The 21526-nt window shown below is 44.4% G+C and overlaps 1 protein-coding gene across 1 annotated transcript; it reads left to right on the top strand.

Moving 5' to 3' along the window:
• Positions 1–16950: 16950 nt before the first annotated feature.
• On the top strand, positions 16951–20141 carry LOC122322940 (extracellular calcium-sensing receptor-like). The gene is made up of 6 exons (XM_043216550.1): positions 16951–17171; positions 17265–17556; positions 17804–18592; positions 18677–18901; positions 18989–19112; positions 19246–20141. The coding sequence occupies exons 1-6, from the start codon at positions 16951–16953 to the stop codon at positions 20139–20141; spliced, it is 2547 nt and encodes an 848-aa protein (XP_043072485.1).
• Positions 20142–21526: the final 1385 nt, after the last annotated feature.

Genomic DNA, 21526 nt, shown 5'->3' on the forward strand with positions numbered 1-21526 from the left:
TAAAACTGCATTTTGAACTTGAGGAAAACAACATATCTAAAATGCTTAAGTGTGTAAAAGAAAAGAAAATAAATAATACATTTAAGCTTTGCTTTACAGGCTTTGCACTTTTGCATACTGAAACTGAATTTAATACAATTTGAAAGTTGTCCTCAAAACTGATGGATTCCCATGTCATTGTCACCAAGCCAGCAGAGGGAGCCCTTACCTTTGGGTGATCGGTGATCACTCCCTCTGCTGCTACTTCCTGTTTGAAAGACTATAAATACTGAAGCAGGCCCCTGCAGGTTGCATTGTACTATTGTTAGCTTGTTGTTTCCGAGTTTCCTTGTGTTTCCTGAGTCTTAGCTTCTTTGGTTTTGACCCTGATTGTTTGCTGCCTGACCCGACCTCTGCCTGTTTTTGGATTCTGTTGTTGCCTTGCCTCTGATACTCCTGTTTGCTGTGATTTGACGCCTGCCTGCTTTGACCATGCCTTTGTCCAATAAAAGTCTGCAAATGGATCCGCAATCCTCAGACCCCTCGTTCATGACAGTCATCATGAGTAATAAATGTGGGCACTTCTGTCAAGTCTGTCTAATTTTCTAACTCGTCTGGTTCAGAAATCTCAGTGTCCATCTCCATAAAACCCACCAACCCCAGGTTCTTATTGTGCCCCTCAATAATCCCCAGGATACCTATCTTTTTGTATTAGCACACCATGTAAAAAAATAACAACATTAAATTAGTAACATATTAATTTTTGGTTCAATTATGTCCTTTACTGAAATATGTAGAAGAAAATCCATTAATGGATTAAAATATTCACCTAATTTTATACATATTTTGGACCGTGTGGTGCCATTATTCTGATGACATAAAATGGTTGCACTCGGTGAGCTAGACCACTCAGAACGACCACAGTGTGTGAAAGAGCTTATAGGATGCAGTGGATATAAGCATAAAATTGAAAAAATGCTGTACCATGGTTTTTTTTCCCCACAAGAAGTCCAAATGCCCTGGATATTGAGAGAAATCCATGATAAGAAATTTCTCTGGCGTAATAAGCATGAGTATATTTAACATTCTAACGTGATGGCATAGCATTTCTTGTATCAGCCGTTTGTAAGCTATTTTGGTAGCTGTGGTCTACTAAAAGAGTTACGGGCATCACAGCTAAAGTGGAGAGGACAAAGAAATGCATCTTTAGAAAGTTTTATTAATCTACAGATATCTTCATATTACTTTTGTAACACTAAGAAAATGGCTAGGAAAGTCATACAACGTTTCTATTGTTGCCATTTGCCTGAAAATTATAACCAAAAATTACACAATATGGTAATGGTATGATAATTATGATAATGGAGGCCCCCCATAGACCAGAAACGGTTGTTGAGTTTTTAAAAACATACACCTTTCATGGGTTTCTATTACATATTTCAGTAAGAGACAAAATTTAAGTTATATTAAACTATAAATGTTTTAATACCCGGGGATCCCTTTAAGAGTGGTTTGCACAAGAGTTAGCTGTGAACTGTGCGTAACCCCGGCTTCACTATTAATAACAGGGCTGTATGATCTGATTCTATTAATCCAGGTTCACCTAGAGAGCTTAGTTTTGTCCTGTAGACCGACACAGCAGATATTACATGACTAGGAAAAACTAAAGTATCAGAATTCAGGGAGGAAAAAAACAAATAATGCAATTCCTAGAATGATTACAATAAGATTTAATGAACCAGTTCAACAAAAAAAAAGTTATGAAATAAATGAAAAGTCCCGATCTTTAAAAACCTCAGTTCCTGGGGGTGTTGGTGTGTAAAAGGAGATGTCTCAGTCCTACCGCTCCATTTGGAATGGCATTCAGTTTATCAAAGATGAATTGAGTTAAGAACTGAAGAGTTGAAAGACAAAGATGAGAGTCTGCAACAAGTTTACATCTCAAATTAATAACAACAACATCATGAGAACATTTATATCATTCCAGCTTTTTGAATTGTATTTTGTATATAGTCTTATCCTTTTTCCCCATTTTGTTTTGTACAAAAAAAATAACTCTTTCAATAATGGTTTAAACTCTTTCCTTTCCACACATTGTGGCAACACTTAAATCAAAATACATTTCAATTAAACAAAATAAATTACATATGAATAATTAACAGGTTCCTTTAAACACATAGGAGAAAGAAAATGAGTTATATGGAGCATCAGACACCTCGTGCTCACCACGCTTAGCAAAGCTAGCACCACAGAACCGCCTAGCTACTCTATCAACTTTTACGTCAAAGTCACACACCTCTTAACTGCATTTCCTTCTATACAAAACACATTCTGACTGGTATTTGTTTTTTACATAATACTGCAACGAAAGAAGGGAAGAAAGGACAAAATATATATATATATAAAATATATATAAAATCACGAGAAGTATTTCCTCAATCTCAGCAACTCTTGCTCAGTTTATGCAACAAAAACATATATTCATATGAACATCCTTCACCACAGAAATACAAAATTCTTTACCAAAAAAAAATTAAAAAATAAAAATAAAGACCCTAACATGCAGTGGGTAGTCTCATTAAATCCGCCTAATCTCCTACTTTCAGTGCATGCGTTACCCCACCCTCTTAAAGGAGCGCTACCTAATTTCAACAAAGTAGTCTTAACCAATGAAAAATGCTAAGGGTTACATGTGCAAACATTCACCTTCTAAAATTTTATGTCTTGTTTTGTTCTACACTGGAAGTGTTCCATTAACTCTGCTAAACTATAATTACTAAAACTAAAATCTAAAAGCTAAATAGAAAAGTGTTAATAAAAAAAAATAAATAAATAAAAACTAAACTAAAACTAAGACAATCATTAATCAAACTAATGTGATGGGGTGAAGAAACACACGGCAAGGAGGGCTCAAACAAAAGGTGTGGCCAGGTGCTGATGGCTGATGGCGGTTCGGGACGCTCGTCACACTAATTTAAACTAAACTAAAATTATAGGTAATCTGAAAACCATATTAAAACAAAGAATAATTTAAACATTTAAAACTATAATGTGCTTGCCGGCATGCCTTGTGGTGGCCTTCGAAGTATACAAAGAGCTGCTCAGACTGTCTGAACAAAAAAGTAATCACCTGGGGACACAATCGTATATTGGTTTCAAGACAACTTTACAGTCGTTAGCTCTGAATTTAAGACATGAAGTGCTGACTGACAGAGCTTTCAAGTCACCCATATACTTAATTGATGCCAGAGCTAGGGAAAAGGGCAGCAAGGAGCTCTAGTCTGAGGTAAGCTTAACCAACCAACTCCACAGTCTGAACAGCTTGTAACACTAAAACAAAAGAACACTTATTGATAATCCCAATTCAGGAAAGATTGTGTCAAATTCTGAGGCAAATAAACAAAGTTAATGGTTAATGATGTTACTGACACTAAAATGTAATCCCATGACACAAAGGCAATGCAAGTACAACCTTTAGATTCATGCTGAGCTGGTGAATTTAATATTAATTTTAACTTCAGGAAGGGTTAATTAAACAAGGGTTAATTAAACGACTCATGTTTGTTCAAGTCTATGCAATTGCACATATTGCTGTAAACTTGGGATTTTACATTTTATTCTCGTAAACTCATTATTTTCTTAGTTTCTCTATTCATGCAACTTGTATGAATGTGTGTGTGAGCAAATACATTTTTTGAAACCAAAAATCTGCCACGCAATAAAATTAATCGCAGAAGGGATCTCCAAAGGAACAAAGGATTTTAAGGAGAGCAAACAACACCCTCTCTCCTTCTTGTTTACAACACCCCTTTTCCTCCTCTGACCTGCCTGCCTCCCCTACTTCTGCCCCAAAGTTCATTATATGTGTTGTTAACCTGTTGTTTATTTTTCATGTTTAGTCTAATTTTAAAAATCTCAGTGCAATTGGTAAATTGGGACACTGGGACCCTGTAGCACCGGAAACTAAAAACCAAAAAGTATATTTATAGTTTTTCAAACGATCCGAAAACCACATGGTCTGGTCTGAGTTTATAAAGAGAGTGACAAAACATGACAAGGCGCGATTCTGTAGATGTTTTGTATTCACACAAATGTAACTCTGAATTGGCTTCTAAATGTTTTTTTGTAATTGGCATGACACAACTTTACTGGACTAAGAATAATAAATTGTTATATTTGACTTTTTGTAATTATTTGTCACCAAGCCAGCAGAGGGAGCCCTGACCTCTGGGTGATCTGCATTCACTCCCTCTACGACAACTTCCTGTCCCAGGACTATAAATACTGCAGCAAGCCACTCAACTGCAGGTTGCATTGTTTCGCCTGTTTCTTTGTTAGATTGCCATTGGATTATTGTTTCTGGTTTCCCTCGTTTTGACCCTGCCTGTCTTCCGTTGTTCCGATTGTTTGCTGCCTGACCTGACCTTCGCCTGTTCCTGGATTTTGTGTTTGCCTCGTCTCTGATATATCTGTTTGCCCTGTTTGACGCCTGCCTGTTTTGACCATGCCTTCATTTAATAAAAGCCTGCACATGGATCCGCACGCCTCAGACCCCTCATTCGTGACAGAATGCAACCTCACACCAGGATCCAGCGGCTTTTCACCTGATCCATGGCCAGGTAGGACCCTCGCTAGACGTTTATTGGCCCTCAAGCAAGGCACCCGATCAATTGAGGTTTATACTCAAGAGTTTTTGGACATGGCTTACCTCTCTGACAAACCCGACTGTTTATTGATTGAGTTGTATCATGAGGGAGTAAATCAGCCACTCAAGACAAAACTTGTTCGTGAGGGTCCACGTGAGTCACTTGCTCAGTTTATTGAGTTCGGTTTAGTGACTGTGGGGTCAGCTTTCACGTTGGGTGTTGAGGAGGAAAAGGACACCGCATCAAATCCAGTAATGGCCGCCTTCCCCGAGCCGCTGCCCAAGATGGCCGCCTTCCCCGAGCCGCTGCCCAAGATGGCCACCTTCTTCCCCGAGCCGCCGCCCAAGATGGCCACCTTCTTCCCCGAGCCGCCGCCCAAGATGGCCGCTTCTTCCCCGAGCCGCTTCCCAAGATGGTCGCCGCCTGCCCAGAGCCGCTTCCCAAGATGGTCGCCGCCTGCCCAGAGCCGCTTCCCAAGATGGTCGCCGCCTGCCCAGCGCCGCTTCCCAAGATGGTCGCCGCCTGCCCAGCGCCGCTTCCCAAGATGGTCGCCGCCTGCCCAGCGCCGCTTCCCAAGATGGCCGCCTGCCCAGCGCCGCTTCCCAAGATGGCCGCCTGCCCTGCAAAGCCTCCAGTGCCCGCGCCTCGTGCAAAGCCTCCAGTGCCCGCGCCTGTGCAAAAGCCTCCAGTGCCCGCGCCTGCGTGCAAAGCCTCCAGTGCCCGCGCCTCGTGCAAAGCCTCCAGTGCCCGCGCCTCGTGCAAAGCCTCCAGTGCCCGCACCTCGTGCAAAGCCTCCAGTGCCCGCGCCTCGTGCGCCCCGTCCAGTGCCCGCGCCTCGTGCGCCACCTCAAGTTAACCCACCCTCCCACCCTTGCCACACGTCGACGATGGATCCCAGCAGCCCCTGCACTCATCCTCTGCCCTCCACCTGGAGCTCGCCATGGGTCTGCCAGTCTCCATCGCCGCCGTGGGTGAAGGATCCCTCGCTTCATCGTCCCGCCTCCGAGTCCCAGACTCCACCCCGGCTTGTAGACCCATCGGCTCCACCTGGGCTCCTAGCTCCCTCCTCTCCACCGTGCTCCGTCAGTCCACCAGCTCTACCAGGCTCCATCGTCTCTCCGGCTCCACCTTGGTCGGCCGTCGACCATCCGTCGCCTCAGGATTCCACTCCTCCAGCTTCGCCTCGTCCCTCCATCCCTCCGGCTCTGTCAGGCTCCTCCCTCCCCCCGGCTTCACCTCAGTCCTCTGTCACTCTGGCTCCGCCGCGTCCTTCTCGTCCCCCGTCTCCGCATCAGTCGCCAAAGCCTGCGGTGTCGCCTAGGACCTCCAGCGCCTCTGCATCACCCTGGCTCATCGGCTCTCCGCCTCCGCCTCAGTCTTCGCGACCACCTGCTCCGCCGCCATCGGTCGGTCCCATGGAGTTGATGGCCGCTACCTCTCCATGGCTCCTCCCTCCGTCGGCTCCACCACTGACCTTCATGGCTGGGCTCTGGATCGCCTCCCGCTCCAGACTCCTCCCGTCTTCTCCCTGGCTCCTCCCTCCGTCTCTTCCGCCCTGGACTCCGTTTGCTGACTCCCTCCCGGAACCCCCTCCCAAGCTCCCAGTTTTGTTTTATTTTGTTTGTTTTGTTTGCTATGTCACCAAGCCAGCAGAGGGAGCCCTGACCTCTGGGTGATCTGCATTCACTCCCTCTACGACAACTTCCTGTCCCAGGACTATAAATACTGCAGCAAGCCACTCAACTGCAGGTTGCATTGTTTCGCCTGTTTCTTTGTTAGATTGCCATTGGATTATTGTTTCTGGTTTCCCTCGTTTTGACCCTGCCTGTCTTCCGTTGTTCCGATTGTTTGCTGCCTGACCTGACCTTCGCCTGTTTCTGGATTTTGTGTTTGCCTCGTCTCTGATACATCTGTTTGCCCTGTTTGACGCCTGCCTGTTTTGACCATGCCTTCATTTAATAAAAGCCTGCACATGGATCCGCACGCCTCAGACCCCTCATTCGTGACATTATTCTTTTGAGGAGATTAATGTGTAGTCCAGTGTGTCCACGGTATTGGGGCAGGACAGAGCGTAGTTGACGCATGGTATTCATGTTTTATCAAAGATACAAGATTTATTCTGTAACGAGGATGCTGAGACAGAGTTGGAATCCATGTGCGGTTGTTTATTAAGAGTAGATGCAACAAACAGATACGAGTAGCCAGGCAGAAAGTCAGAACGTGGAAGTGAGGGGTGAGGGTTGGGCGTTACAGAACCCCCCTCTCTAGGAGTGACTACTGGAGCTCGAGATGGTAGTCCCCGTGGTCTCTCCTCTGGTCCATAGCCCTCCCAGTCTACCAGATATTGGAGCTGACCCCCTCTTTGACCCAAGTCCAGCAACTCAGTCAACTAATAAGCGGGAGTCCTGTCAATATCCAGGGGTGGTGGTGGTTCTGGGGCCTCATGGCCGGGGTCAGCATCCAGGTGGACCGATTTGAGGAGGGAGACATGAAAGGACAGAGAGATATGGTAATTAGCAGGAAGCTCTAATTTGTAAGTGATGTTGGAAACTTTTTTTAGCTTCTTTTTAAGAAGAGACCAGAAGATTCTTGGTAAAGCAAGAGTTTGTTTTTATTTTGTTGCTGTAGTCATCTGCAAGAAGTCTTCAAGATATCTTTAAGAAAATCGTCAAGCAATCTCCAAGAATATCTTCAAGAAATCTCCAAGAAAAAAATCTAATTAAAACATGCTAGGTTGAAGTTTATATGTTTCAAGGGGGAGGAGTACACAGAGGTCCTTGATCTATTTAGCATACAAGTGTCATTCAAATGCATAGGTGAAACATAATCACAGTTGTACCTTAGGATTAGCATTCACACTTGACTTAGGACACCTACCATGTAAGACTCTAGCATGCAGTGACTCCCCCAGCCACTAGGTGGTTCCAGTGGTGTATACAGTTCTTTGTGTTAATGCTAATCAGGTTCATTTGTAACACCTGTGGACTGGTCTATTTAAGCATGCTTCTCTCAGTCAATTGTGTTCAGTCTTGGACCTTCAATGGATGTTTTTGTTCCAGAGAAAAGCTGTTTTTTGATTTACGCAAATATTCTGCTGCCTTTTTGTTTTCTGTATCTTTTGTGGAAGCTCGGCTTCTGAGTTTTGTTGTACTTTGTAAAATACCCAGTAAACACCTTTTTGTTCAGCAATCCAAGCCTTTTAAATGTTACTCCTCTGCTCTTGGGTCCAACTAAAATACATGTCTGCTATGGCTCAGTGAGAAAAACCACATTCCCTCAACCGAGAGACTCATGTTCGATCCCAGTGCTTGGCACCGCATCACATACCAGATGTTCAAGAACTGAAAGATAACTGTCTCAGGGCTTGGGCTTCCTGCTCTTAGAATGTAAATCACAATACACATTCAGCATATACTGTTATATTGGAATCTGTGTGTATAAATTTGTAATACAACAGTGACCTCATTAATTATTTCTATAACCTTAAAAAGGGCCAACATACCTTGTGCTGAGCTTCCTGCTGGGTAGCCTCATTGAAAGCCAGACCCGTTGTCCTGGTTGGTAGGGAGGATATGGGCGATGTCCTGCATTGAGGAATGTGTGGACCAACTACATGATGCATTGTCATAAGCCAAAGGGCACATGCTGCTTGTTAGGGGAACAGTGAGCTGGCAGTGATTCATGCTGTTGTGCCTGCTGTAATTCCTCCATAATGTCCCAGGAGACTTGAGCTTGGATGACGGAAAGCAGAAGTATTGGTTCAGGGTTGAGATGTTCGGTGTGAGGATCATGATGCCTGGAGAGGCAGTATTCTTACGGCCGGGTCTATATGTGACCGTGAATTGGAAGCGAGTGAAGAATAAGGGCCAGCAGGCTTGGCATGGGTTCAGGCATTTAGCACTCTTGATTAATCTCGATTAAATTAATCTGCATGCAAACAAAGTCGGAGGTCGCATTGAGCCTATCTATCTGCAGTTCAGCCTATTGTAAGGGTCCCCCATTTCCTGCAGAACGGAATCCAGAGGCCCTGGTCGAAGGTCAATGCGTGTTCGGTCTTTTCTTTGCGTCTCGTTAAAAATCACTAACATTTATTAATCTTTTGTGTTTCCAATTATATTACTGATCTTATACATAGTTTTATGTGACTCCAATCTTTCGTGATTTTAGTTATATTTACTTAAATGTAACTGCTGATCCCTCTAGTTGTGATTAAATTTGGATCATTAATTAACTATAATATTTCCTAGTTTCGACTTATCGTTCGTTAGGAGTCTGGGTCGCTTAGAGACCTCGTTTGTCCAGAACAGACTCGCGACACATCTGGGCTAGTCCAGGTCTTAGTCAGAGGCTACCCCGTAGATCGCTTACCTTAATGCAACAATTTCCTCAATAGTGTAAGGAGGTGAATCAAAACCTGTATATACATTAAGACTGATCTGAGAAGGGATATCCAAAGGAACAAAAAGACTTCAAAAGGAGAGTAAACAACACGCCCCGTCTTGAGATCTTGACTTCTGGCCACCAAACTGGCTTAGCATGCTATTACTTAGGGAACGCATAAAAAATTACTCTTTTTGAGTCTATCGAGGAGATGGCTGCTTTAAGGTAAGCGATTTATGGGGTAGCCTCTGACTAAGACTTGGACTAGCCCAGATTGTTTACTCTCCTTTTAAAGTCCTATTGTTCCTTTGGATATCCCTTCTCAGATTAGTCCTATTGCATTTATAGGTTTTGATTCACCTCCTTACACTATTACTACTTAAAATGACAAATGAAATTGAACAATTGTGCCAATACACACACACACACACACATATATATATATATATATATATATATATATATATATATATAGTGACGAGCGTCCCGAGCAGCTATTAGCGTCGCCCTGGTTACCGACGAGGAGCACGTGCACCCGCTCGTCACAGGCTGACCAGTCTAAGCTGCCGCTCATCAGCAAGCTGGCACAATAAGGCCATGCGGCATGCTGACTTTGAGCATTCGCCTCCATGATCGCCATTACTAACGGCTCTTCACTTGTCCCCTGCAGAAAGCAGCGTTTAGACCGGCCAGCCTGCACCCCATGGCACGGAAAATGTCTGCGCACGACGATCCAGAAGCGTACCTGAAAATGTTCGTACTGCGTCGCCCAGCGGAGGGGGGAGGAGAAACTCAAACAGATGCTCCGATGCATGGTGGCCGAGGACAGGCGGGACTGGGACTTGATGCTACCCTACATACTCTTCGGCATCCGAGAAGTTCCCCAAGCCTCAACTGGTTTCACTCCATTTGAACTCCTCTTTGGCCGACACCCTCAGTGCCCCCTGGATGTCACCAAGGAGGCCTGGGAGCAGCAGCCGGCAGCCAACCGCACCGTCGTGGTGCACATCAAGGAGATGAGGGACCGGATAGACCGTGTCATGCCATTAGTCCGGGACCACTTTTGCAATGATTTCTGCCGCTTGAACGAGGTCTCCGAGTACCCCATGCCCCGCGTGGACGAGTTGTTGGACTGAATGGGAAGGGCCCGGTATATCTCTACACTCGACCTGACTAAAGGCTACTGGCAGGTACCCCTCTCAAAATCCTCCAAAGCTAAAACTGCGTTTTCCACCCCCAGCGGACACTGACAGTACCAGACCCTTCCCTTCAGACTTCACGGGGCCTCTGCAACCTTCCAGCGCATGATGGACGTTGTCCTCCGGCCCCACCAGACCTACACCACATCTAGACGACGTTGTCATTCACTCTGAGACCTGGGAGGACCACCTAGAGCACTTGCGGAGGGTGCTGTCTGAACTCCGGAGGGCTGGGCTTACAGCCAACCCCAGGAAATGTCACCTGGCACTGTCTGAAGCAAGGTACCTGGGTTACCAAGTCAGGAGGGGCCTTATCTGGCCCCAAGAAGACAAGGTGGAAGCGGTCCAGAACGCCCCTAGGCCCCTCACCAAAACCCAGGTACGAGTCTTTCTGGGGTTGGTGGGCTACTATCGTTGTTTTATCCCCAACTTCTCCTTTTTAGATGCCTCCCTGACGGACCTGACCAGGAAGGGGCAGCCTGAGAAGATAAAGTAGACACCCGAAACAGAGGAGGATTTCCGGTTGATCAAGAAGGCGCTGACGTCGCAACCGGTCTTCCGAGTGCCGGATTTCAGCTGCCCCTTCCTGCTTCAGACAGATGCCTCCGATACGGGGTTGGGGGCAGTTCTCTCCCATATCCAGGAGGGCGAGGAGCATCCAATCTTATACATCAGCCGAAAGCTGTCCCCTACCGAGAGAAACTACGCAGTGGTAGAAAAGGAGGCCCTGGCCGTCAAGTGGGCAGGACGGAGCTGCGATACTACCTCCTTGCTCGGAAGTTCACCCTCCTCACTGACCACGCCCCTTGCAGTGGATGGCCCGGGTCAAGGAAACCAACGTGAGGGTGACCCGGTGGTTCCTAGCGCTCCAGGACTTCCACTTCATTGTGCGTCACCGAGCTGGAGTGGCGAACGCCAACGCTGACAGCCTCTCTTGGATCTGGGCGGCTTTCACAGGTCTGTCAGGGATCACTCCCCACCCACCACCCTGTTTCTCCCCTGACCGCACGTTTCGTTTCAGGACCAGGACGACACTTAGGGGAGTGTGACGAGCTTCCCGAGCCGCTATCAGCTTCGCCCTGGTTACCGACGAGGAGTATGTGCACCCACTCGTCACAGGCTGACCGGTCTCAGCTGTCCTTAAAATCCTTAAAAACACCCCATTTTTTCCACTGATGTCTTCTTAGTCTTTTCTAAATAAACAAATGTTAAATACAATGCTATGCATGGTCTCTCTTTCTACTATTTAATACAATTAATACTAATTCTGTATTTCTCATGAATCCTTATCTAATAAAACAATACAATACTCAATTTGGTGTGTTCTTGATAAACCAGTATAAAACAGTGTTCAGCTTTTCCGCCAACAAATTCTGCCACGTAAATAGCAATCCACCATGGTGCCGGTGCAACTTATCTTCTCGCCAGTGATCCTGTCTCTTTGTGTCCAGTTCCCAGTCCTTAGCAAGAAAGAACATGAAGTCAACTTCCAGCCTTCATCAGTTTAAACATTAAAAGGACCCTTACTCACCCACCATTGATCTCCTCTGCTTCAGCTGTAAATAAACATCATTATCATTTTACTCACCTCCTTGTCTTGGTTTGTTTCGTTATTTTGTCTTTTATGCTTTGCTCTCTGAGGGTTCTCTTTGAGGAAGGGAGCCTTCACCAGCATTCCACGCAGCATCAGTCTGCAAAATTGAGGCGGCAGCTACACCATCTTCCTTCCCCACCAGATCTAGTTTGCTTGCTCACAAGCATGTTATTTCCAGCATATTATGAATGAAATCATTATGAGCAGTGTTTCTAGTTGCGCTGTCAGCTCTCGATGGGGCTGATCTAATTTCTCGCATGCTCCGAGGAGTGTGTCTGTGCCTGCGAACACGTGGTTACATTCATGCTGCTGCTGAGGCATGGCGGCTACTGTGATCATGGTTTGAATAAGAGCTTGCTGCTGAAGTTATGAAACCCTGCTTCCTGAGGGAAGAAAAGGCTTGTGTCACATTGCAGTTAGCTATTAACCTGACCATTTACAACCAGACTGTTCTTACTTGCCTGGTTATTTGACTGTTGTGACATGTGACAATATTAAATCTAGAGCATCATTTCGACAATGAGTAGGTCTGGACACATGTTTTCTAACCCCATGTTTACTGTGTGGATACAGGAGTCTGTGAGAATTGGCATCAAAAGGTTATTCTTTAGTTCCTATTCCTTTATCAGCCTTTCTAATGTGAAGCACGTTGGGGTGTTTTTGACAGCATATGGCAAGAGAGTGAAAAGGCTGTCACTTATTGCATAGGTGCTGGGTCTGATAGCAGCTGCGTCCAATATAATATCTCTTGGCCAGGAACACGAGACCACTAGAGTGCTGGCTCAAGACCATGGGATTCTCCCTGAGGGGAAATCTGCTTTGTGTAATCAAGGTCATCCATCTGGTGGTGTGGTATGGGAGCCTCTTCTATAGCATGCACACTCTGATGCAAACAAGCATGGGAGCATGGCAGAACATATAACAAATATAATAGCAGATGGTGCTGAACAGCAGAAATGCAGCCATTACACTAAAACCCCAGTGTCACAAGTTAGGCCTTTGTGGCTCTCTGTTATCAACACTTGAGGGCGCCATCTCCTGAGTACTAACATTAATTCAACCTACATTTTTCACCCCGTACCTAGAACTAATCACCACCAGGGTGTGCCTTATCACCCCAGAAACCTGTCATCGTCTTAACCTGGCTGGAGAAACACAACTCATGGACAACACAACATATTCTGCAATTATCTGACTTCTGTCGAAAAAACTGCCTCAATTTGTTCAGAATTGCAATATCTTAAAGTGATTCCATCACTGACCAGCAGGTCTTTTACAGCCTCTACCAATTCTTCACTGATCATGATCAGACATTGCCATGGACTGTGCCACTGATCTCCAACCACTACATCACCATACTCACCATCATCGATCACTTCTCCAAATTCTGCCATTTAATTCCTCTCACCAAGCTCGCCCCACCATTTGAGACAGCCGAGGCATTACTGGAACAGTTTGTTTTAGGTTTTACTGTCTACCGAAGGACATTGTCTTAGACAGGGGACCATAGGTCACCTTTCAAGTCTGGCAAAGCATTCTGCCAACAACTGAACATCCAGTTCAGTCTTTCTACATGATCCAGTGACCATGTAGAGAGACTGATGTTGATGAATTCACATGCTTTCTCCCCTCATACTGCCACAACCACCTGTCAGACTGGAGCCGCTTCCTGATATAAGCGTCTGGATAAAAGCTTTGGATAAAAGCGTCTGCTAAATGACTAAATGTAAATGTAATGATATGGTCAGAATATTCCCAAAATTCACTCAAGAAACAATCAACTGGGCTGACCACTTTTCAATGTGTTCCTTCTATTCCCCTGGTTTGGAGAACCATCTGAATTACTAGCAGTCAATGACATGGTTGCGGATAAGCAAGGGGACATGGATCTCAGCACATGTACACTCACAGCGGGCGGTCCAAAGAGTCAATGAACAAGCTAATTGCCATCACAGAGCAGGTCCCAGCTTTATCACTGGAGAGTGGATTTGGCTCTCCACCAGAAATCTTCTCTACAAAAAACATAGTTCTAGGTACGTGTGTCACGCGTGTGGTAGGCAGGAGAGCTCACAACGAGAGTAAATGAAAATAAACGCTTTATTCCACATTCGGAGATGAAAGTAAACGATACAAATACAGGCAGGCAGGCAGGCAGGCTGAACAAAACCACACGAAAATAAGGACGAGATCGGACAAACGGAACTGAAAACACAGGACTTAAATACACTGGGTAAATGACTAAATTAACACACAGCTGAAGACAATAAACTAAATTAGGTCACACGAAACACATGGCACGAGACAGAAACAATAACACAGTCCAAACACGTGACATTACCCCTCCCTCCCGGAAGGTGCGTCCTCGCACCTAAAGAGTAACATCAAATAAAAAACAAAACGACTAGGAATTGGGGATACTGGGTCTTGGGAGGAGGTTCTGGTGGAGGACGGCCCCCAGGAGGGAGTAGACAGACAGTCCAGGGAGGAGCAGATGGAGGGAGGAGCCAGGGAGGAGACAGGAGGAGTCCGGAGCAGGAGGAGATCCAGAGCCCAGCTATGGTGGTCCAGGGTGGAGCCGACGGAGGGAGGAGCCATGGAGGAGGAGTAGCCATCGACTCCATGGGGCCGACCGACGGCGGCGGAGCAGGTGGTGGAGGAGACTGAGGCGGAGACGGAGAGCCGAAGAGCCAGGATGACGTCGAGGCGCTGGAGGTCCAAGGCGACGCCGCAGGCTTCGGCGACTGACACGGAGATGGGGGACGGGAAGGACGCGGCGGAGCCAGAGCGACTGAGGACTGAGGTGAAGCCGGAGGGAAGGAGGAGCCTGACAGAGCTGGTGGGATGGTGGGACGAGGCGAAGCCGGAGGAGAGGAATCCCGAGGCGACGGATGGTCGACGACAGACCAAGGCGGAGCCGGAGGGACGATGGAGCCTTGTGGAGCTGGTGGACTGACGGACCACGGTGGAAAGGTGGGAGCTAAGAGCCCAGGGGGAGCCGACGGGTCTACGAGCCGAGGAAGAGTCTGGGACTCGGAGGCACGACGGCGAGGCGAGGGATCCTTCACCCTCGACGGCGATGGAGACCGGGAGACCCGTGGCGAGCTCCAGCTGGTGAGCTGCGGGTGAGCGCAGGGGCTGCTGGGATCCATCGGCGGCGTATGACCAGGGTGGGAAAACTGGAAGCGCAGGAGGCGCGGGCACTGGAGGGAGCGCACGAGGCGCGGGCACTGGAGGGAGCGCACGTGGCGCGGGCACTGGAGGGAGCGCACGAGGCGCGGGCAATGGAGGGAGTTTTTGGGGATCCAGCAGCCCTAGGTGGGGAATCAGCTCACCCTCAGCCGATGTGTAGTGGGCAGAGCTCCACTCCGCGCTCTCCTTGCAGTCGGCTGGCTCCACCGTGGTGAGCGCTGTTGCCGGCTCTCACACCTAGTCTGACGTACTCGGCTCGGGTCCTGTTACGCTCCACGGCTCTGTCGCTCTCTCTGGCAATGGGTTCGTGGTCACACTCGACTCCGCCCCCGTGTCAGCGGTGGGCTCAGGCTGAGGCTCGACCATACGGTGAAGGGATGAGCTGGGCTCTGGATCCTGAGTGGGGCTGGTGTCGGTCTCCTCCAGCGCAACAGTCATCGACGAATTGCACGGCACCAGCACCCACTCGACGTAAGCAGCGATGCTCTCTCGAGGACTGCTCCCGGACAGCTGTGCCTGACTGGAGTTGTTAAGTCCGCGGAAGTAGATTCCACACAGAAAGCTGTCCGGGTAACGGGAGTCGTTGGCCAGGTGGAGGAATAGCTCGGTATATTCCTCGAGAGAGCAGTCCCCCTGCTCCAGCAGGAGGATGAGGAAATTCGGGTCTTGATAGGGTGAAAACATTTTCAAAATAAAAGAAAAACGCTGCTATACTATTTCTTGTACTTTTGTACGGTCTGATCTTCTGTCATGGGTGTGGTTGGCAGGAGAGCTCACAACGAGAGTAAATGAAAATAAACGCTTTAATCCACATTCGGAGATGAAAGTAAACGATACAAATACAGGCAGGCAGGCAGGCAGGCTGAACAAAACCACACGAAAATAAGGACGAGATCGGACAAACGGAACTGAAAACACAGGACTTAAATACACCGGGTAAATGACTAAATTAACACACAGCTGAAGACAATAAACTAAATTAGGTCACACGAAACACATGGCACGAGACAGAAACAATAACAAAGTCCAAACACGTGACAACGTGGGTCAATTCAAAATCCTTATACAAATAACTCCTGTATCATATTGTTTGGCGTTACCCTCTAATTGTATTATTGTATACACTTTTCATGTCTCTTTGCTCAAGCCCTCCAGTGGTCAGAGAGAGGGACCAGGAAGAGGCCGTAGAGGAGAGCACCCTTCCGATCATCATTGACTGCAAGTAGGGCTATCAAGTACGAGAGATTCTAGATTCATGACACCGAGGTAGGGTGCTTTAATACCTCATTGACTATGGACCACCCCTACAGACCTCAAAGTCCAGATCGTAGTCACTTTGGAAGCCGATTGCAGGGAGTTCGTTTTAAATAGATATTCTATGTTAAACACGGTGCCAAATACATTTTTGACAATTTATTTTCAAGCTTTTTATATATTTTAATCAGGATTACAAAATGCCCTATATTGTTTGGAAGTGTTTTAATTATTTATTGTTCAGTCATATTATACATTAAGGGTCCATTAGATAACACAAACTACCAATGAAAATTCATTTTAGCTCATTTCAGTATTTAATAGTATAAAATTAAAACGTATTAGCAATTAATATGCACACACACACACACACACACACACACACACACACACACACATATATGTATATTATGGTATCACATTTTTCAAGTTGTGATTAATTGCTAATGCTTTTATCTCCTATATATTGACTACAGTATTTACAGTAAATATGAAGAAAACTAATACAAAAGCAATACAAAGTTTGACAATATTCTTCCTTAGACCACTAAATATATCTTCTTCCATAATAAAACATAGGGGCAAAGAGCAAAATAGGTTTATGAATTTAATATGCCCCAAAGGACGTTTGAGGATATGACAAAAGGCAGACATAATAAGAGGTAGCACTGTTTTGCCTCAGAGGATCTTTTCCTATATACATACTGGCATGGCAAACAGGAATGTGTCACTGCAGCTACTGCTGCTCATTCTATATGGTGTCTTTATGCCAGCTTCATCACAAGTCTGCAGCCTGCTTGGTCAGCCTGCCTTCCCTTCACTTTCTGCAGAAAGAGACATCAACATTGGGGCAATTTTCTCAATTCACAGAAATGCTCTACTAAAAATACACAGTTATACTTCCAAACCAGATCCAACAACATGTGCCAGGTCAGTATGATGAAAAGGATAAAAAAAGTTAAATATAACTCTCTGATGATTCTTTGCAGAATGTAATACAGCTTATGCTTTTCTTCACCACAGCTTAAACTTGCGTGAGTTTAAATTTGCTCAGACACTGATTTTTGCCATTGAGGAGATTAATAATAACACACAATTGTTGCCTGGTATTTCATTGGGCTATAAGATATATGATTCATGTCGCTCCTTCACTCAAACAATACTCTCAGGCATGGCTTTGATGAACGGTTATGAAGACAATTTAAGTGATACATCTTGTTCTAGACCACCAGCTGTGCATGCCATTGTTGGAGATTCAGCATCCTCATCCACCATTGGCTTGGCTTCTGTAGTTGGTCCATTCAGCATACCTGTTGTAAGAACTTTCTTATCTGCTGCTGGTTAGTGTAATCAGAATATGATGAATGTTTGGAACTTGAAATGGAACTTGAAATATATATGCTCAAATCAAATGTTGAAAATTGAAAAAATCTGTGGTTAATATAAATCAGTGTATTGAACTGTGTAGAGCACCATATCTATATAGTGCTATAAGAACTGAAATGTATGTTTTAATAAACTATGTGGTTTATTACATTATTTATTGCTTCTTTATATTGCAGATCAGTCATTTTGCCACATGTGCATGTCTGAGTGACAGGAAAAGATATCCATCTTTCTTCAGAACAATTCCCAGTGACTATTACCAAAGTAGAGCTCTGGCTCAGCTTGTCAAGCACTTTGGCTGGACCTGGGTTGGGACGGTCAGGAGTCGCAATGACTATGGTAATAATGGAATTGCAGCATTTGAGGAAGCTGCAACAGAAGAAGGCATCTGTATTGAATATGCAGAGGCCATATTAAATAATGATCCACAAGAACAGTTTCTGAAGACACTGGAGGTGATCAAAAAGGGCACTGCCAGGGTTGTGCTAGCTTTTATTGCATTAGGAGATTTTCTCCCCCTCCTAAAAGTAATTTTGCAACACAACATCACAGGGATACAGTGGGTTGGCAGTGAATCCTGGATCACTTCTCGAACTCTTGCAGAAACGAAGGAATATAGTTTTCTTTCTGGAGCTGTGGGTTTTGCTATAGCAAATGCCAAAATTACGGGCCTGCGAGAGTTCCTATTGAATGTGCACCCTGATCAAGAACCAAAAAATGAACTTTTAAAAGAATTTTGGGAAATAGGTTTTCATTGCTCATTTAGGAGCACTGGCAGTGGTGGCTGTACTGGTTCAGAGAAACTGGCAGAGCTGCAGAATGAATACACTGATGTATCAGAGCTACGAATTGTAAATAAAGTGTATACTGCAGCGTATGCTGTTGCATATACACTACATAATGTTTTTAAAGACTTCAGATCTTCTACCAACAGAAGCAAAATCGGATGGCCTATACCACAAATGGTAAATGATGAGTACATAGTTTCATACTGAAGCTACTTAATATTGAAATGTTGGAATATATATGTTACTGATATTTCTTTTTAGGTATTGAAGTATATGAAGGATGTGAGATTCACTGTTAAAACCGGTGAAGAAATCTTTTTTGATTCAAGTGGTGATCCAGTAGCACGATATGACCTTGTTAACTGGCAGCTTGCTAAAGATGGAAGCCTGCAGTTTGAGCAAGTGGGCTTTTATGACAGCTCACTACCTTCAGGACGTCTTCAGGTCAGTCAGGAACACATACTGTGGGCAAAGAAAAGTGGACAGGTACATTAATATTATAGAATTAATTATTAATATCAAATAACTGCTTGGATCATATGAGGTTTTATGTGACAACTTATTTTCTTATAGTTGCCTGTGTCCGTGTGCAGTGAGAGCTGCCCCCCCGGCACTAGAAAGGCTGTGCAAAAAGGTCGACCTGTCTGCTGTTATGACTGTATTCCATGTGCAGAAGGAGAAATCAGTAATGAGACAGGTAAATGCAGAATAACTCTCATTAAATTATATAAATGTTACGTGTAATAATGTCCTTATCATCAAGTGAATTTACAATGCACCTTTTATTTATTGATGTTTCTATTTTATATATTGGGATCATTTCTTCTCAGATTCAAGTGACTGCTTTCCATGTGATTTGGAGTACTGGTCAAATGAAAGCAAAGACAGATGTGTATTAAAAGTGGTTGAATTCCTGTCCTATACAGAAATCATGGGGATGATTTTTTGTATTTTATCCTTCATTGGGGTGTTATTAACAGCAATGGTATATTTTCTGTTTTATCTTCATAAAGAAACATCCATTGTAAGAGCAAACAACTCAGAGCTGAGCTTCCTGCTGCTCTTCTCACTGTCTCTGTGTTTTCTCTGTTCTCTTACTTTCATTGGTCGACCCACTGAGTGGTCCTGTATGTTGCGTCACACAACGTTTGGAATCACTTTTGTTCTCTGTGTCTCCTGTGTTCTCGGGAAAACAATAGTAGTTTTAATGGCCTTCAAGGCTACACTTCCAGGAAGTAATGTCATGAAATGGTTTGGGCCTCCTCAACAAAGACTCAGTGTCATTTCCTTAACGTTAATACAGGTGATTATATGTGTGCTTTGGTTAACAATATCACCACCTTTTCCATATATGAATTTGAACTATTATAGAGAAAAGATCATCCTAGAATGTAACTTAGGTTCAGCTCTTGGTTTCTGGGCTGTTCTAGGTTATACTGGCTTGTTATCAATCATGTGTTTTGTTTTAGCTTTTCTTGCTCGGAAACTCCCTGATAATTTTAATGAGGCCAAGTTCATCACATTCAGTATGCTCATATTCTGTGCCGTATGGCTTACATTTATCCCGGCTTATGTCAGCTCTCCTGGAAAATTTACTGTAGCTGTGCAAATATTTGCAATATTAGCATCAAGTTTTGGTTTACTATTTTGCATATTTGCTCCAAAATGTTACATAATTTTGCTAAAACCAGAAAAAAACACAAAGAAACAGATGATGAGGAAATAGTCATCTACAGCTCTTTAAAGGGTCACTCCACCCCAAAATGAATATTTTGTCATGAATCACTTACTCATATGTCTTTCCAAATCTGTAACAGCTTTAGTCGTCCTCGGAAAACAATTTAAGATATTTTGAATGAACAACATGGGGATAAATGATTAAAGACAAAATTTAAATTTTAGGGTGGAGTATCCCTTTAAGTGTAGTAATACCTATGCAGTGAGAAAATAGCCTTTTCTCTCTGAGAACTGAACTTGAGGATATCGACATAAGATTTGAATGTCTTGTAAACAATAAATAGAATGTCATGAAGAAAGTCAAAGGCGTTGTGCTTTTGAATATTAAATAGCCTTCATAAAAACTGGAAAGGGTTCAATATTGCTGCTTTAACTTACAGAAAAAATATATTTCTCTCCTCTGAACTGACAGTGATATTGTCAAGTTTTACTGACTCTCCTGGGTCAACACTCTCAATCTCTATCTTAAAAGCCATATTCTTGACTTGCATTGTTTACTTTCTAATCAAAACTAATAGGGGGGCATTTACTTCTCATAATTGTTATGAATGAGTCTGAGCCTTTATTGGAAAACAAGTCGGCAGTACAAGCGGGGTCGAGATAACAGGGAAACTAGTATAATACAGGCAAGACACGAGAATAATCCAGAGAGCTAGTGAGGATCCAGTATCCAGAGAGAGGCAAGATGGAGCAAAATAGAGGCAAGCGAAGGTCATTACATGAACAAACAAAACAAAAAACAACAAGGCTGACAAGCTCTTTTAAATGATTGCCATTTGTTTAAACAGTTTACAAACCCTCTGATTTAAAATAATGACGAATTATAAGAGATATGAAGTATGGAGATTATTTTACAGCACACCGGACTAGGCTAGGGTATGGCAACTACCATATACACAAACTTCGCCACTGAATTTAGCACTGGGAAACCCTCGTTTCGATTTAGTTTTTTTTTTTGCACTCTTACAATATGCCAGCTCGCATATGATTAAAACAACAGTTAAGATATTAGTGCACAATAAATATTGCACACTCCTTGCTCATTTACTTTCCACATGGGATGCTGGTCCAGTGCATTGCAGTGTCGTTTAATATTTCAACACATTTACTACAGCCACGAGTTGTGAATAAACATTGAACATTGAAATCACAGGACCTTAAATAGCATGTCCACTAAGCTAATCTCAGATCTCAAAAAGACATTGAAAATGTATGCTGTGGTCAGATGAGTCTATGTTCCATCTTGATTCTTGGAAAATACAAATCGGCTCAGTCTCAAGGACCTTAAAGAACAATCCAGACTTTCATTAGCAACAAATGAAATAAAAAATGTCTGCAGTTGCAAATGGTATGTGTGACTGGCATATGTGCGAA

The sequence above is a fragment of the Puntigrus tetrazona genome, chromosome 18 (assembly GCF_018831695.1).
Source record: "Puntigrus tetrazona isolate hp1 chromosome 18, ASM1883169v1, whole genome shotgun sequence".
Classification (NCBI taxonomy): domain Eukaryota; kingdom Metazoa; phylum Chordata; class Actinopteri; order Cypriniformes; family Cyprinidae; genus Puntigrus; species Puntigrus tetrazona.